This window comes from Neomonachus schauinslandi, chromosome 14 (assembly GCF_002201575.2).
Source record: "Neomonachus schauinslandi chromosome 14, ASM220157v2, whole genome shotgun sequence".
Taxonomy (NCBI): Eukaryota; Metazoa; Chordata; class Mammalia; order Carnivora; family Phocidae; genus Neomonachus; species Neomonachus schauinslandi.
The window spans coordinates 85,859,686-85,878,410 of record NC_058416.1 but is presented as its reverse complement, the minus strand read 5'-3'; the positions used below and the strand labels follow the sequence as shown (position 1 = coordinate 85,878,410).

The 18,725-nt window shown below is 40.5% G+C and overlaps 1 protein-coding gene across 2 annotated transcripts in view; it reads right to left on the bottom strand.

Annotated features, from left to right (window-relative positions):
* Positions 1-3,208: 3,208 nt before the first annotated feature.
* The window catches only part of CCDC62 (coiled-coil domain containing 62), a 41,369-nt gene continuing 25,852 nt past the window's right edge, over positions 3,209-18,725 (bottom strand). Inside the window, exons 11-13 of one of the 2 annotated variants that reach the window (XM_021698531.2) lie at positions 16,538-16,663; positions 5,561-5,654; positions 3,209-4,096 (exon numbers count right to left, since the gene is read on the bottom strand). In XM_021698531.2, the coding sequence (XP_021554206.1) occupies positions 5,625-5,654; positions 16,538-16,663 (156 nt within the window). In that variant the 3' untranslated portion in view covers positions 3,209-4,096; positions 5,561-5,624. Of the gene's footprint in view, positions 4,097-5,560; positions 5,655-16,537; positions 16,688-18,725 lie in introns of both variants that reach the window. The other variant, XM_044920946.1, reaches the window with a different exon arrangement.

The window sequence follows — 18,725 nt, the reverse complement described above, 5'->3', positions numbered from 1 at the left end:
TGCATACAAGTAAGCCGTCCGCTTTGTGCATCTCCAACGTAACAGCAGCTGTCATCAACGCGGAGCTGTGGGATGAATCTTCGGAGGCTGCAGGCTCCGTACGCGGACACCTTGCCAGAGCCGAGGAACTGCAAGGGGAGGACGACAGGTAGGGCCGGGACACTGCGGACAGATCTGAACACAACATAGCGCTGGACCATCAAAGTGCATGGAAGAGACGCCACAGGAGGTCGTGGGAGTCTTTAAAAAACGTTATTGTTGGTTTGCTTTTTAAATTATCCATCACAAGACTGAAGTAAAAAAAAAAAATATATATATATATATATGTATGTATATATCTCACAGTTCTCCCGTGTATGCTATCAAATGGTTATTTTGTTTCTGCTGTCCTCAGTTTTCCTCTCAGAATATAGGTGTGAAATCACCCAATACAGGTACTAAAGACTCCCCTTGAAGAGGGAGAGTGATGCCTACATACCCCTGACGGTGGTCTCCCTTTCTGTAACTTCATGCATTAATCTCTGCCCGCTCCCAAACTGACACTGGATACTTGAAAAGCTGTATTTGACAAGGCTCTCTTCCGACTCCACCAAAAAGAAATTAACCATGTTTTATCTAATTTCCAATCCCTGAAAGGTCTCTTTACCTGAAAAACAATGACTAATATTTATTGATTACTATTTGCCAGGCACTGAGCTAAATCCTTCACGTGTACTATTTCATTTTTAATCCCCAGCACCCCAGTCAACAGCTGTGGTCAAATAAAGACCACAGTAAAGGGGCTTGCTGGCTCCAGACCAGCTGTTTCTCAGACTCCTTTTTCCACATCGAACAAAAGCAAGTTATCCTGTGAACTTCATACTTAACACAGCATCTTCTTTCAAACCAGGCAACGACCCCTCTGGGTCGAGAACATCTGCCACAGTGACTTAACATTAGCAACCACCTACCGTTCTTTTTAATAATAGTTGGTTACTGGGGTCCAGAGAGCACTAAAATATCTCTAATGAATTATAATGCATCTGCTTGTATGTAAGCTTTTGAGCCCGTGGAGGGCAAGGACCACATCATCTGACTTCATTTTCTAACCTCAGTGCTTAGCAGAATGCCTGGCACATTAGCAATGTTCAGTAAATGTGTGTGAAATGCAGGGTTGAGAAAGTGAGCAAATAATGCCCCATAATTTGGTATACTTCAACGTATGGCTTAGTTTTATAAAACGAGCAGCGTGGGTCACAAGGGCATGAGCTTCCCCACTCTGAATTTGTCGAGGTTCATCTCTGGTAGCATCTTCGGGCAGGAGACCTGGTTCTAAGTACTGGCTCTGTCACTGGTCGGCTGAGATTCTCCATGTCATCAGAATTAGGGTGCCATTTTGGTGTATCTCCAGGGCTGTTTTCATGCTTCCTGCAGGCTACTACAAAGGCAAAGGATTTGGGTTACGAAGACCTCATTTCAAGGAAAACCCAAGAAAGACAAACAGTAGGGTTTACATCATTGGGCTTACTGAAATGATGGGGCTGCAATCCCCACACTGCCTCACTGACACGTGTGTATGATCTGGCCCCAACCTCTCAGTCCAGCTTCATCTTGCGCCATCCTAGTCCATCAGGTCTGAAAATGCATCATGCTCCTTTCCACCTCAGGGCCTTTGCGTATGCTGTTACCATTGTGAGCAATGCTCTTCCTCTTCCTGTTTGCTGGTTAGCATCTACTTATCTTTCAGCTCTTAGTTCAGGGAAGCCTTCCCTGAAGCCTCCGCCTTTGACCTATGCCCCTGATGTATGTTGTCACAGTAGCTCCAAGCTTTATTTCATAGCACTTACCAGTTTTTCATGAACTATTTGTGATTATTTAACTAAGGTCTGTCTCCTTCACTGTAAACAAGGATTCAGTCTGCTTTGCTCACTCTTGTGTCTCCAGTGGCCAGCAAAGCAGTATTTACCGTGTGCTCAAATTATTTTTTTTGTTAGATGTCCTAATATGCATTTGGCTGAGAACCCAGAAATCATCCTTTGTTATAGGACTGATTAATGTGCCCTCCTCATTTGATAAACTCCTCTCAAAGACCACTCTGGGTTTTTTTTTGTTGTTGTTGTTTCCCTATTTATTCATTTATTTTTATTTATTTATTTTTTTTGATGTAGTGTTCCATGATTGTTTGCATATAACACCACTCTGGTTTTTAACCTACCTTGTCTATTGTGGTCCTGATTAATGTGTCTGGTTTCTTCGTCTAAACCAACCTCACCCCACTGAGCCTCTCGATACCACGCTTTTCTACTATAACTTTTTAGGTAAAACTGTTATTAGTGTTTACGTATTATCTCGATTCAGAATTTCTTCCTTTGGGGGTATTTCTATTTCACTTTAGAAGATCTGTCCACAAATTCTAAAATTACCCTAGTCTCTTCTGATGGCTGAGATAATTTCTGGCAGGCGAATTACAGTACTATTCCTCTCAAGATGGAAGAATGCTGATGACAAAATATAAATGTTCAGTTTTATCTCGCAACTCTTTCAAACAGACCGAGGGCTGACTCTCCGTAACAGAAACTGCTCACGTATTTAAATAACTTAGGCTGAGATGCATAAGTTGGTAATAATATTAAGAGTCCCCATTTTTTAGTTATATGTGCTATAATTCACAATAACGTGGTGGGGTAAGATGGGTACTGTAGATACGGTAATCCTATGAGCTCAAATACATTTAGCCACAAAATAATTTTTGACTTTTTTCATTCTTTAGTTCCCTGAAATTTTCCTACTTCTTAGCATCTCATCAATGTTCTCCTTCTCTTTTCACTGGGCGAGCTGACATGTAGCCACGAACCTAGCATAAAGAGGAGAAATTTTCGTATTTTGTTTCTCAGACTGGAAATGAGCCTCTCCAGGGACATTTTAGGTTTCCAACAGCTCAGAATCAACTGTACCTTTCCCAGACTTCCTCTACACAAACCAGCCGTGCCTGAGGGAGAAAGCAAGCATTTATAAGGAACACAGCCAAACCTCACCCAATTTCTCTTTTCAGCACCCTAATTAAAAAGGCTAAATGGGGTGGCTCCTCCACTCTCAGGAAAATCATCTCTGAAGTAGTACTGAAACCTTTCAACAAAGGGGCATTTATACAGCACAACAGAACCTTGGTATCTGCAATGCTTAAAAAAAATACATTCCCATTCCCGAGGAAATTAACTTGCCAGGTTCGGTTTCAAGGGACTAACCTTCCTTATTTTGCTCCTGTATAATAAAAAGAAACCCAAGAAAATTATTTTTTTCTTTATTATTAAAAATATTTTTTATTGAATGAAGCTGATCAATTCTCTTAGAAGGGACAGATATGCACATAGTATATTCTTTAAAAAATTAAATTACAAGTTAAAAGGGAAGTGTTCTGGTTTTTAATGATAAAAAAATGCATATAAAACTTGATCTTCCAGCAAGCTTTTGTTTGTGTAAGTAGATGGGACTTACTACAGACCCAGATGAGATGGGGCTCTGTTCAGCTTTGGGACAGAAGGACCTCAATTGTCAGTTAACTGAGGAGATACTTTCCGGTTAAAAATATTTTGTATCATATCATTTTATGTCTATTTTACACAGCAAAGTTCAGGGCTAAAGCCACAAAGAAGAGACTACTACTTCTCATATATCTGCAGCTGACTCTTGAGAAGCTGTTGGTTATAATTTAAATGTATGCACAGGTTTTTAAACAATCAGATAGTTAAAAACAGCATTTTACATGCAGGGATTCTCTATTGGATGTCCACACTTTTAAAGAGCTTCTCTAGTATTTAACTGTAGTCTGCATCTTTACAGAGAAGTCCTTTTCTCTCTGAGCATAATTCCGAGTTTGTATATAGATAATACACAGTAAGGTCTAATTTCTTACACATTAAAAAAAAATTTCTTCAACATGAAAATGGTCAGCTTGAAAACAAACAAAATATAGATGTTGAAAAATTAACTTTCAGTTTCTGCTTCCCTTTGGTATTAAATGTTGCTTACAAAGGATTACAATCCCCTTTTTGTTTTCAAGGTTAAGTATTAGGTATTGATGTCTGCCTCCTGCCTTCCAAAGATGAGAAATCAGCTTCTGCAGGAAGGAAACACAGAATTAATAAAACCAAGGCAAAGAGAGCATTGGGTGGTGTGCTCTCTAAGTTCCCAGCCTCTAAAAAATTAACTATACATCCTGATTTTTATCTACATAAGGTCATGCAAAATACCATAAATATGAAAACTTCTCAGCAAAGAGAGAGAAAGAACAGGAGAGAGGAAGAGGGCTACCTACACTTACTGCTTTCACAGTGTTCTTGAGATGCTCTCTGCTTACAGTGAAAGCATCTGAAATGATTATACTTTTTAACTTACCAAACTGGATTCTGAAGAAACTTTGCATTTGAAATGCAGGTTTGATAGAAGGAAACAAAAATCAAGAAAGTGCTTACTACATCAATGAACCTTTTTTTTTTTTTTTTTTTTTTTTTTTTAAAGATTTTTTATTTATTTGACAGAGAGAGACACAGCGAGAGAGGGAACACAAGCGGGGGGAGCGGGAGAGGGAGAAGCAGGCTTCCCGCGGAGCAGGGAGCCCGATGCGGGGCTCGATCCCAGGACCCCGGGATCATGACCTGGGCCGAAGGCAGACGCTTAACGACTGAGCCACCCAGGCGCCTCTGAACCTTTTTTTTTTTTTTAAAGATTTTATAGTTAAGTAATGCTTACACCCAACGTGGGGCTTGAACTCACAACCCTGAGACCAAGAGTCACATGCTCCATGGACTGAGCCAGCCAGGTGCCCCAGTCAATGAGCCTTTTTATATACTTAAAACCCCATGAAAAGACTTCTTTCCAGCCAAATGAAATGCTGAAATGTTAATTTTAAGAGAGACAGAGGTGGGAGGGAGGGGCAGGGAGAGGGAGAGAGAGAATCCTAATTAGGCTCCATGCCCAGCGCAGTGCCCGACCTAGGGCTCGATCTCACAACCCTGAGATCATGACCTGAGCCGAAATCAAGAGTCAACGCTTAACCAACTGAGCCACCCAGGCGCCCCTGAAATGTTAATTTAGATTCTGATTTTGAAAGCTGTCTGTAGGGGTGCCTGGGTGGCTCAGTCAGTTAAGTGTCTGCCTTCGGCTCAGGTCATGATCTCAGGGTCCTGGAATCAAGCCCCACATCAGGCTCCCTGCTCGGTGGGAAGCCTGTTTCTCCCTCTCCCTCTGCTGCTCCCCATGCCTGTGATCTCTCCAGCATGCTCTCTCTCTCTGTCAAATAAATAAATAAAATATTAAACAACAAAAAAAAGCAAGCTATCTGTATTTACTTCCTTGTGTTTAAAATTCTAGGCATTGAGATCAAGAACTTTTTGATCTGCATTTCTCAAATAATTGACATTTTACTGATTAAATTTAGAAGGTATGTATAAATAGGTCAAATAAGAGAAAGGATTACAGGTCAAACAAATGCATGGCCTTGACTCTACATTATCAATGTTCCCAAGTTACTTATTAAATATCAAGGGAGATAGAAGGGGAGATACACACAAAGGTGACTTACCTATGACCACAATGAACAGTGAAGCTGACTTTTGTTTTCTTCAATTACTAAGAAAGGCAGTTTTCTAAGCTGACTCTTCTGAGACTTCTAAGTTCTACAAAACAACTTCAAAATTAGTACCCAGGAGAGAAAAACTGGACAATACTTAAGACAATACACAAATATAGCAGAAGTGCCTTTAAAACACCTTAAGGAATTAATGAAATACAAAGAAGTAATTTCATACAACTACCATCCATCCAGCAAAGAGGTACTGATTTCCTATTCGTGTGTGGGGCCCTTTTGGGTCTAACTGCCTAGTAGGAAGGCTCTGTTTGCTTTACCACGTATGTCATCTCTTCAACTACGGCAATCAGCTAATGCCCAAATATAACTGGCTCTTTGTCAGCCTTAATATGGACTATGTCGTGAACCCTTAATGAAGACAGTGGTCATCAATAGGAATGAACAACTGTAAGTGCCACTGTTAATAAAGTCCCTACTAAGGGCTGATTAGCATTGTTAGTTGTTTCAGGAGATATTTTTTAAAAAGAAGAAGAAAAAAAAAGGAAAGAGGAGAATGATACCTGGAAAGACACGGGTAGACGCAGGTGGTGAACTTCAGCTTGCAGGGTAAACCCACCTCCTCAGCCTCTTCCTCTTCCCCGTGGGGCCTGCATTTGAGCTAGGCTAGGGTTATTCTCTGGGCTTTCACTCATGCTGCTTCCCCTCTGCTCAAACAGCCTTCTTATGTATTTTATAACCCGATGTATTTTATTTTATTCATTTAGAAACATTATTCTAATGGGAGAAGATATTTGCAAATGACCTAGTGGATAAAGGGCTAGTATCCAGAATCTATAAAGAACTCAACAAAATCAACATCCCCAAAATAAATAATCCAGTTAAGAAATGGGCAGAACACATAAACACACATTTCTCCAAAGAAGACATACAAATGGCTGACACATGGAAAAATGCTCAGCATCACTCATCATCAGGGAAATACAAATCAAAACCATGATGAGATAGCACCTCACCCCTGTCAGAATGGCTAAAATTAACAAGTCAGGAAACAACAGGTGTTGGTGAGGATGTGAAGAAAGCGGAGCCTTTTGCACTGTTGGTGGGAATGCAAACTGATGTAGCTGCTCTGGAAAACAGTATGGAGATTCCTCAAAAAGTGAAAAATAGAGCTACCCTACAACCCAGCAATTGCATTAGTAGGTATTTATCCAAAGGATACAAAAATGCTGATTCGAAAGAGTTCATGCAACCCATGTTTATAGCAGCACTATCAACAATAGCCAAATTATGGAAAGAGCCCAAATGTCCATTGACTGATGAACAGATAAAGAAGATGTGGTGTATATATGTACGATGGAATATTACTCAGCCATCAAAAAGAATGAAATCTTGCCATCTGCAACAATATAGATGGAACTAGAGTGTATTATGCTAAGCGAACTAAGTCAGAGAAAGACAAATACCATACGGTTTCACTCATATGTGGAATTTAAGAAACAAAACAGATGAACATAGGGTAAGGGCAGGAAAATTAAAATAAGATAAAAACAGAGAGGGAGACAAACCATAAGAGACTGCTAACTATAGAGAACTGACGGTTGCTGGAGGGGAGGAGGGTAGGGGGATGGGCTAAATGGGTGATGGGCATTAAGGAGGGCACTTGCTGGGATGAGCACTGGATGATATATGTAAGTGATGAATCACTAAATTCTAGTCCTGAAACCAACACTACATTATATGTTAACTAACTTGAATTAAAAAAAAGAATACATATCAAAACAAACAAATATTACTCTAAAAGGGACCTACAGGGTTTATCAGCCTGCGATAAAAAAAAGTTAAGAACCCTGGAAGACAACACCAACAGTCTCAAAAAAGCAATGAGGATGTCCTATCCCATGTACTTGTCAAAAGTCCAAATTCAGATTCCAGCTGAATCTCTCCCCATTCCCACCCCTCAAGTAAGTAGGAAGCCTGCTGTGGGGGAAGGTGACGTGGTCAGCTGTGCAGTGTTTTACTCTTTCTTTCCTTTTTTCTCTTTTTTTAAATTACTGGGGCTCTTTTTAAATGGTTACTACACTGACAGAAAATAAAGATAACATGTTCTTACTCCCATCCCCTTTTGTACATGTGAAGAATACCACAGAAACCTTTCAGTATCTCGCTTCTATTCACTTAATAATACATCCCAGAAGTATTTCCACATCCAAAATCTTCCTTATTCTGGTTAATGGCTCTGTAATATTCCATCGTGTAGACATACCATCACGACTCCCTCAGTTCTTTTTTGCTGGAGACCTGGATGGTTTCCGAACTTTTGCTATTACAAAGCAGTCCTGCAGTGAAAAACTTGTACCCGGGCCCCTTTGTACACATCTGGGTGTCCTCGTAAGAGAGATTCCCAGAGTGACACTGGTATGTCAAAGGGTCAGTTCCGCAATTTTTAGGCAACAGTACCAAGTTCCCCGGCAGAAGGTCTGAATCACTTTGTGCTCCCCCAGCGATGTCTAAGAGTGCACTGCAGAAAAAGGCTTTGAAATAAGACCCTTGTTCTCAGCACCAGATGGCAAAAAACAGTCAAGCAGACAGGACGCTCAGAACCTTATCCTGCTTCCATATTGCAAAAATTAAGGATTTTTAACCAATTATTTGCTTTCTCCTATAACTAGCTATACCCAGTTCACAGGACCAGACGAAGCAAGTTGTAAAGTACTTTGCCAAGTAGATTTGTTTTGTTGTTTTAAAGATTTTGTTTATTTATTTGACAGAGAGAGAGACAGCGAGAGAGGCAACACAAGCAGGGGGAGTGGGAGAGTGAGAAGCAGACTTCCCGCTGAGCAGGGAGCCCGATGCGGGGCTCGATCCCAGGACCCTGGGATCATGACCTGAGCCGAAGACAGACGCTTAACGACTGAGCCACCCAGCCTCCCCTCTTTGTTTTTTTAAAAGATTTTATTTATTTGAGAGAGAGAGAGAACGTACAAGCACGAGCAGGGGAGGGGCAGAGAGAGAGGGAGAAGCAGACTCCTCACTGGGCAGGGAGCCTGACTCAGGGCTCCATCCCAGAACCCTGGGATCATGACCTGAGCCGAAGGCAGACAGACACTTAACCAACTGAGCCACCCTGGCACCTCTAGATTTCTGTTAATTGTTTTTGCAACATTTCCAGAATTAGTTAATAATCTTCTAGAAAATTTATTACATCTGAAGCCAATATTTTTTCCAACGAATTCCAAATGATTATCTGATTCTGGCTATGGGATGTTAAGTAAGAGATTTAATCACTTTTCCTTACCAATAAGATGAAAGGTTGAGATTACGTACCTCTTCTGGGTCTTTCTAGCCCAAAAATTCTCTTAAACCAATTTTTCATCAACGTCAATAGTTTTAGCATGTTTTCAGTCTACAGCTGAGGTTACTGTTCTGTTTTTTTCCTATCATGTCCATTCTAGGTATTTATTGAGCAATCTCCGTGGCAGATACTGTGTGTGCTACAACTGGGAAGGCCAAGATGAGTAAGAGGGGCTCCTGAAGGTGCTCACAGAGAAGAGGAAGACAAGCATGTAATCTGTCATGCACTATGACCTGCATGTTCACGGAGACACATGCACAGACACAGATACATATAACCGGGCCACGAGGACAGAAGTGAAGGAGCTCTAGATTTTATCTCAGACAGGAATTTAACATAAAGTCCTACAGAAGAGGTTAAGAGCCTGAGGCCATAAGAATGAGTAGGAGTCTGTCAGGCAGATCATACTGAAGGACGGTCAGTTCTGTTATAACAGTTGTTTGGAAAATATGAAGATGTTCCGACATAGCCGATATATTAGGGAACAATTTGGGCATAATGTGAAGTTTGCATTTATTCACGTGCAACTTTGTCCACGAGACACACTAGGTAAACTATACCCAGCTGGACTGAGCCACGGCATGCAGGAATACATACATCCACATGCACCCCTCAAACATCCGCTGGCCCCCCAGCTTCCCCGGTGTGTTATAAGCCACACCCACCCACATTTGCTGCTACAACTTCCCAGCAGATTACCTTCCTGCCACTTCCCAGTGAATCACAAGCTGCCATCTCCCTGACACCCAATTCGACGTGCAAACTTCAGGTCTCTTTCCAGATAAAGTGCCGTATTTATTGCAGTATTTATGTATTTCTTAACCACCCAACAGGTATAAAAACTCCTACCATTTTGATTACATTCCTATCCTTTTTAATAAAAATGTATCATTGGCAAAGTGAGTGTTATGCTCCTAACCCCATTTTTCCTGTAAGCTGTACAGTTTTGCACTGTGTGGACATATTTAGGAATCCATAAGTTGTATTACAGAAGTAATGTGGTTATCAAAATATTAAACAAGGCTGTGATATAATAATATGCACCCTTTTTTAAGTTTTAAGTAATCTCTACACCCCATGAGGGGCTCGAACTCATGACCCCAAGATCAAGAGTTGCACTCCACCGACTCAGCTAACCATGTGCCCCTTGCACTTTTTTTTTTTTTTAAAGATTTTATTTATTTGAGAGAGAGATTAGCATGAGCAAGGAGGAGAGGGAGAAGCAGGCTCCCCGCTGAGCAGGGAGCCGACGTGGGACTCAATCCCGGGACCCTGGGATCATGACCTGAGCCGAAGGCAGACAGAATCTTAATAGACTGAGCCACCCAGACGCCCCTGTACCCTTCTTTTTTTTTTTTTTTTAAGATTTTATTTATTTATTTGAGAGACAGAGAGAGAGAGAGCATGAGCTGGGGGAGTGGCAGAGGGAGAAGCAGACTCCCCGCAGAGCAGGGAGCCTGACACGGGGCTCGATCCCAGGACCCTGAGATCATGACCCAAGCGTAAGGCAGACGCTTTAACCAACTGAGCCACCCAGGTGCCTCTGTACTCTTCTTTATTAAAGCATTAAATAATAAGATCTAGCAGCAGGTCTACTATTCCATAATTCTGAGGTAGTGCTGAGTTATAAAGGATATTTCAAGATATCTGCAATAACTGTAATGTGATATGAAACCATCTATGATCTCTACTAGGGACAAAGTCACAGGCTTTACATACTACTGTGGCTTGTTTCCTATATTCATAATTAAAGGAAATGCTAAATTTCAATTAGAGGTTAGTTAAAATAAGCTTATGTGTGATTTCTATTCCCAAAGTTTATGGATCCCCCAAATTCTATTCAACAAACTGATTAAAAATCTCTGCCCAAAAAATCCATAGAGGAAAAAAAAGTAGATTAACAGTTGCCAGGGGCTAGGGGAGAGGGAATGGGGAATGACTGCTAAAAGGTACAGGGTTTCTTCTGGGATGATGAAAATGTTCTAAAATTGGATTAGGGTGACGGTTACACAACTCTGTAAATATACTAAAACTACTGGATTGTACACTTCACATGGAAGAACATTATGTTATGTACATTATATCTCAATAAAGCTGTTTAAAATAAAAACCCTTATGAATACTTAAAAACATTTTCTGCACCAAAGTAAATAAATTGCTTCACTAATGCTTTAAAGAGTTTGTCAAGAAAAAAAAAAATCTTCCCAGAAAGCACCACAAAGTCCATCAGGGTTTTTCCACTTTGAAAAGCTCATATGGCATACATGGTATATATACTTTCAAAAATCACTATTTTGGGGGCCCATTATTCAAAGGTAATCTTTGAAACTATATCGAAGCTCAAGGCAATGAGCGTGTTGATTCAAAATGGTTAATGTTCTTGGGGCGCCTGGCTGCCTCAGTTGGTGGAGTGTGCAACTCTTGATCTCGGGAGTTGTAAGTTCGAGACCCACGTTGGGTGTAGAGATTACTTAAAAATAAAATCTTCAAAAAAAAAAAAAATAAAACGGTTAATGTTCTAGTTTCAGATCATCTGTGTCACATGGAAACAGTGCCATGGAACTCTGAATCTAATAAAATACCAATATGATGGAGAGCCAAGCAAGCAATACCCCCACCAGAGAGCATTTCATCCAACAAGACAAGAATGTCCACTCTCACTTTTCTATTCAGCATTGATATGGAGGTCTTAGTCAGAGCAATAAGGTAAGAAAAAGACATAACCTAAAGATTAGAAAAAGAAATTCTTTATTTACAAATGACATGATTGTCTATGTAGAAAATCCTAAGAATCTACAGAAAACCTACCAGAATAGGTGAATTTAGTTAAGAACAATTTACAAAAGTCAACTGCAGTCCTTCATACCATCAACAGACAATTAGAAAGTGAAATTTAAAGTATCATGTATAATAGCATCAATAAACAAAATAGGAATAAAATTAACGAAAGATATACAAGACACCTATGAAAACTACAAAATATGGTTAAGAGAAATGAAGAAAGACCTAAATAAATGGAGATATATACTCTGTTCACAAATGTCAATTCTTGAGCGCGTGGGTGGCTCAGTCGGTTAACTGTCTATCCTCGGCTCAGGTCATGATCCCAGGGTCCTGGGATCGAGCCCCGCATCAGGCTCCCTGCTCAGCAGGGAGTCTGCCTCTCCCTCTGCCGCTCCCCCTGCTTGTGCTCTCTGTCTCTTGAATAAATAAATAAAACCTTAAAAAAAAATGTCAATTCTTCCCAAAGTTATCTATAAATTCAATGAAATCAGAATATCAGAGTGTATTTTTATAAAAATTGACAGGTTGGCTCTAAAACTGCTATGGACCTGCAAAATATCTAGGAGAGACAAAGCAATTTTGCAAAAAAGAACAAAGTAGAGCACGTATACTACTTGATTTCAAGACTTTCTACAGAGTTACATAATCAGTACAATGTGGTCTAAGGAGAACAACCAGATCAATAGAACTGATCAGAGAGTCCAAAAATAGACCCTTGTACATACAGTCAACTGATTTTCAACAAAGTTGCCAAAAGTAATTCAATGAGAAAGGACAGTCTTTTCAACAAATGGTGCTGGAACTGGATATCTATGTGAAGAAAAATGAACCTGAGCCTTACTTCATACCTCCTGCAAAAATTAAACTGAGATAGGGGCACCTGGGTGGCTCAGTCGTTAAGCGTCTGCCTTAGGCTCAGGTCATGATCCCAGGGTCCTGGGATCAAGCCCCGCATGGGGCTCCCTGCTCTGCGGGAAGCCTGCCTCTCCCTCTCCCACTCCCCCTGCTTTTGTTCCCTCTCTCGCTGTGTCTCTCTCTGTCAAATAAATAAATAAAATCTTAAAAAAAAAAAAATTAAACTGAGATAAACCATAAACCTAAACAGAAATTTAAAACTTTCAGGAGGAGAAAATATTCACACCCTTGGGGCAGATTTCTCAGGATACAAAGAGCACCATTTGAAAAAAATTGATAAACTGGACTTCATCAAAATTTTACCTTTCTGCTCTTCAGAAGACACTTAAGAAAATAAAAAGGTAAACCACAAACTGGGAGAAAATATTCATGATATATCTGACAAAATACAAGGCCGTGTGTGCAGACTATGTTAAGAACTCTTACAATTCAGTAGCAAAGGAAACAATTCAAACTTAAAATGGGTAGAAGGCTTGAACAGACACCTCACGAGAGAAGATACCTGAAGAGCCAATGAGGATGTGAAAAGATGCACATCATCAGGTTATCAGGAAAATACAACTGAAGCAGGAACCAGATGCCACTTCACATTTACTAGGACGGCTAACTAAAATCAAGCTGACAAAACCAAGTGTTGGCAAGGATGCAGAGACCCTGGAACTTGCACACACTGCTGGCAGGGACGTAAAACCACCTTGAAAAACAGTATGGTGGCTTATTAAAAAGTTAAACATATGACTGTCCTATAACTAGTGATTCTACTTCTAGGTATTTGCCTTAGAGCAATAAAAACATGTCCATTTAAAAAAGGCTTATATAGGGTGGCTCAGTCAGTTAAGCGGCTGCCTTCGGCTCAGGTCATGATCTCAGGGTCCTGGGATGGAGCCCCACACTGAGCTCCCTGCTCTGCGGGGAGTCTGCTTCTTCCTCTCCCTCTGCCCCTCCCCCCACCCCGCTTTTGCTCGCTCTCTCTCAAATAAATAAAATCTTTAAAAAAAAAAGGCTTATAGGGCGCCTGGGTGGCTCAGTTGGTTAAACGACTGCCTTCGGCTCAGGTCATGATCCTGGAGTCCCAGGATCGAGTCCCGCACTGGGCTCCCTGCTCAGTGGGGAGTCTGCTTCTCCCTCTGACCCTCCCCCCCTCATGCTCTATCTCATTCTCTCTCTCAAATAAATAAATAAAATCTTTTAAATAAATAAATAAAAAGGCTTATATAAAAATGTTCATAGCAACTTTATTTGTAATAGCCCCAAACTGGAAACAACGCAAATGTCCCATCAACAGGTGAATAGACAAACTGTGGTCTATTCATAAAACAGAATACTAATCAGCAATAAAAAGGAGTGAGGTACCAACATATACGACGACATGGAGGAATCTCAAAATAATTCTACTGAAAGAAGCCAGACAAAGACTACATACTGTATGACTGCATTTACAGTAAGTTATAGAACAGGCAAAAGTATTCTCTCATGATAAAAATCAGATCGGTAGTTCCCTGGGGTGGGCGTAAGGGAGTGGTCCAGTCCAAAGAACATGGAGAAACTTTCTGGGGTGATGGAAATGTTCTATATCTTCACTGGGATATCGGTTACATGAGCATATATACGTTTATCTAAACTTACTGAACTAGTGATCTGTACTAGTTTTCTTTCTTTCTTTCTCTCTCTCTTTCTTTCTTTGAGAGAGAGAGAACTCGAGCTGGGAGGAGGAACAGAGAGAGAAGCAGACTCCCCACTGAGCAGGGAGCCTGACTCGGGACTCAATCCCAGGACCCTGAGATCATGACCTGAACTGAAGGCAGACGCTTAACTGAGCCAGCCAGGTATCCCATGGACTAGTTTTCATTAAAGAATGAGTATATATGCATTAAAGGCTACAAACAATTGATTTTAAAAGAAGTATTTCAGTGTTCTTACAGACCTTTTTTATTTTAGTTTTTCAGTCAGGGATACAAAAAAGTTTAATTTGATGGCTTTCAAGTTATCTTTATGCACACAGCACACCCAAGTAATGTACCTGGTCTCTTAAATTTAAAGCATCAGTTCCAAGCTCTTACTTTACAGATTAGGAAAATGGAGCCCAAGTATCCTGATTTCAAGGTCAATGTTCTTTTCACTATTTATGTTAAGGCTATAAAATCCACAAAGCAACTTACATCACTGCTATTGAAATGTTACTATGCTCAGAAAAAGGAATTAAAATTAACTTGTAAAACACTCCCTGAAGGAATGACAGATTTAGAATGACTATTTTGCAATTCCTAATGAAATAATAGATCTAGGGACACCTGGGTGGCTCAGTCAATTAAGCATATGCCTTCAGATCCGGTTATGATCTCAGGGTCCTGGGACCGAGCCCTGCATCTGGCTCCCTGCTCAGCGGAGAGCCTGCTTCTCCCTCTCTCTCTGCCCCCCTCCCTGTTCTCGCTTTATCTCAAATAAATAAAAAATTAAAAAAAAAATTTTTTTAAATAAAGAAATAATAGATCTGAGTAATAATAATCAAAGAATGCTAAAATCATTAAGCGAACTTTATGATAATAAAAGCTCAGGCTGACAAACTCTTGAATTTGCGATCAAGCTTTACATCCTCAAGTAGCACAACCAGATATTAGGATCTTCCTGGTATGACGGAATACGCAGCAGATGGCATCATCAGTGAAGGAGTGATGCCAAAGCAAACAAAAACCCCAAACTGATCCCAAGTCTAATCAAGTCACTAGATCTAAATACCAGTTCCTAGGAATCATGGAGGATAGGGGAATGTGTTAAGTAACAGTGAGGACAGTTAGCAAGACCCAGAATGTGGGAAATGCTACAGGACAAATGACCCAATGTTTCTTCCACAAATTAATGGTATTAAAAAAATGAAGAAGGAGGGGGCGCCTGGGTGGCTCAGTCGTTAAGCGTCTGCCTTTGGCTCGGGTCATGATCCCAAGGCCCTGGGATCGAGCCCCGCATCGAGCTCTCTGCTCAGCGGGAAGCCTGCTTCTTCTCCCTCTCCCACTCCCCCTGCTTGTGTTCCCTCTCTCGCTGTGTCTCTCTCTGTCAAATAAATAGAAAATCTTAAAAAAAAAAAAATGAAGGAGAAGAAAAAGGAGGAAGTAAGAAGGAAGATGGGGAAGGACCTGTCAGTGATTAAGACTTTACTATTTTTTCAAGTTTATTATTTTTTTTTACTAATCTTACTACACCCAATGTGGGGCTCGACCCGAGATCAAGAGTTACATGCTCAGGGGACGGGGGTGGGAGGATGGGTTAGCCTGGTGGTGGGTACTGAGGAGGGCACGTTCTGCATGGAGCACTGGGTGTTATGCACAAACAATGAATCATGGAACACTTCATCTAAAACTAATGATGTAATGTATGGGGATTAACATAAGAATAAAAAAAAATAAAAAAAAAATTAAAAAAAAAAGAGTTACATGCTCTTCTGACTGAGCCAGCCAGGTGCCCCTTAAAAGATACTTTATTATTTTTTTAAGATTTTATTTATTTATTTGAGAGAAAGAGAGTGCATGAGAGAGAGCACAAGCAGGGGGAAGGGGCAGAGGAGAGGGAGAAGCAGGCTCCCCACCAAACAGGGAGCAGATGCCCAACCAACTGAGCCACCCAGGTGCCCTGTAATATTCTACTTCTGTATTTGAAATTTTCTATAGTAAAACGTATATTTTTTATATCCCCAAGAATTTATATTCATAAACCCAGGCAATCAGGAAGAGGAAGTTTGGGTGCAGTGACATTTGAGTGTGATTTTTCCCTCATCTTTAAAACCAGTGTGCTACCTCTCTGCCTCAGAGACATAAAGGAACTTCCCTTCTAATAGAAAGGGATGCCCGACCAGTGATATTTGCAAATGAGTACTCAGTGGAATATTCAGATACACAGATGGGGTCAAAAGAAAAGTAACCACATACGTTTCTGGCATTGCTGCTGAGATTCTCAGAGCTGATGGGGAGCAGAGTACTCAGCTCCAGGTCTGTAACCATCTGGCGAGACTCTGCCAGCAAACGCTGAAGCTTGCTTGTGGGCGAAAAGTCATCCTGGGAAAACAACACAATGTAAGCATTCAAGAAATCAGGAAGCATTTTTAAATGTTTATAGTTACAAGTACAATGTTATAAACACAAATGTTAACTACCCATTAATATTTCTCTGACTTTACATATTACATATCAAAGCAGGACATTAAATACTAGAATAACCAAACTCCATTTATTTCTTAGAACCTACTTAGCTAGGGGCGCGTGGGTGGCTCAGTTGGTTAACTGTCTGACTCTTGGTTTTGGCTCAGGTCCTGATCTCAGGGTCATGAGATCGAGCCCCAAGTCGGGCACTGCGCTCCGCACAGAGTCCGCTTCAGATTCTCTTTCCCTCTCCTCTCCCAGTTGTGCACAATCTCTCGCTAACAAATAAATCTTAAAAAAATTTTAAAAAGTACCTACTTGGCTAAATAATTTGATTTCAACAGAAATTACAACGAATTAAGTAACATCTATGTGATAAAAAGAATTATAGGCTAGGGTGCCTGGCTGCCTCAGTAAGTAGAGCATGCAACTCTTGATCTTGGGGTTGTGAGTTCGAGCCCCACACTGGTGTAAAGATTAAAGATAAAATCTTAAAAAAAAAAAAAAAAAGAATCCTAGGCATTGTTTAGCTCTCCTAAATCCACTTTCTAAAGCCATAATTAGCATGCTAATTAGTATTAGCCAAAATACTTGCAAAATGTAGCTTTAACACTAAAGGCTTGTAAGCTTTTTAAAATACGTGGATATGTGCCTTAGTTTGTTCTTGTTTAATTTTCAACTTTGGGACCTGAAGTTTTAGCATGACAACAATTCTCAAAAGTACCTAGACTAATTTTTTCATTAAGGAAAGTTAATTCTGGGCGCCTGGGTGGCTCAGTCGGTTAGGTGTCTGCCTTTGGCTCAGGTCATGATCCTGGAGTCCTGGGATCGAGCCCCATGTCAGGGCTCTCTGCTCAGCAGGGAGTCTCTGCCTCTCCCTCAGCTCCTTCTCTCTCTCACTCTCTCTCTAATAAATAAATAAAATCTTAAAAAAAATAAATTTAGGGAAAGTTAATTCTAGGGGCACCTGGGTGACTCAGTCAGTTAAGCATCCGATTCTTGATCCAGGCTCAGGTCTTGATCTTGGGGTTGTGAGTTCAAGCCCTGCACTGGGCTCCAGTCAATTCTAATTTTCCAGGAACAAAAATGATCACTAGTGACCTGGATCTAGAAGATATGCGTGTGCACGCGTGCATACACACAGACACACAGGCACAAACCTAAATATGTATGTGTATATGGACTACATAAGCATGCAATGTCATATATTGCCTCAGAAAAATAGGTACAAACATTGAAAAAAAGGTCTCATGAAAGCTAAAAAAGATAGTAGCTAATACCTGAAACCATACCCACAATGAACAGGGATCCTATTCATCAAAACCTATGCTCCTTTGGAATTCCTTCCTCTTGAGTCCCTCCTCTCATTCTCAAGCAACATTGATCTGTTTTCTCTCACCAGAGACTAGTTTGCATTTTCTGGAATTTTATATAAACACTTTCATACTTTTGTCTGTCTGGCGTCTTTCATTCAGCAGTAATTATCTCGAGATTCACCCATGTTACGTATGTGTAAGGAGTTTATTCGAGAAGTACTCCATTGCATGGATACACCACAGTTTGTCTCTTTACCTATTGATGTGTATTTGGGTTGTTTCCAGTTTTCCAGCTAATATGAATAAGCTGCTTTAAATATTCACATGCAAGTCCCTGTGTGGACATGTTTCCATTTCCCTAGGAGTGGAATAGCTGGGTCATATGATAGGTGTATATTTAACTTTTTAAGAAATTATCGACGTGTTTTCCCAAATGAATTTCCCCACCACCAGTGAAAGTCTGTGTTGCTCCAGATTCTAGTCAACACTTGGTAGAGTCGATTTTTAACAAAGAGAACTAACACTCATCAGATACCCGTTAGGGGCTAGGCCCCGTAGTATCACATTTAGACCAAGCAACTGTAATGTTATTATTGCATCTTTGCACATAAGAAACTGAGGCTCAAAGAAAGTAAATAATTTTACTCAGGTCATTGAGCTAA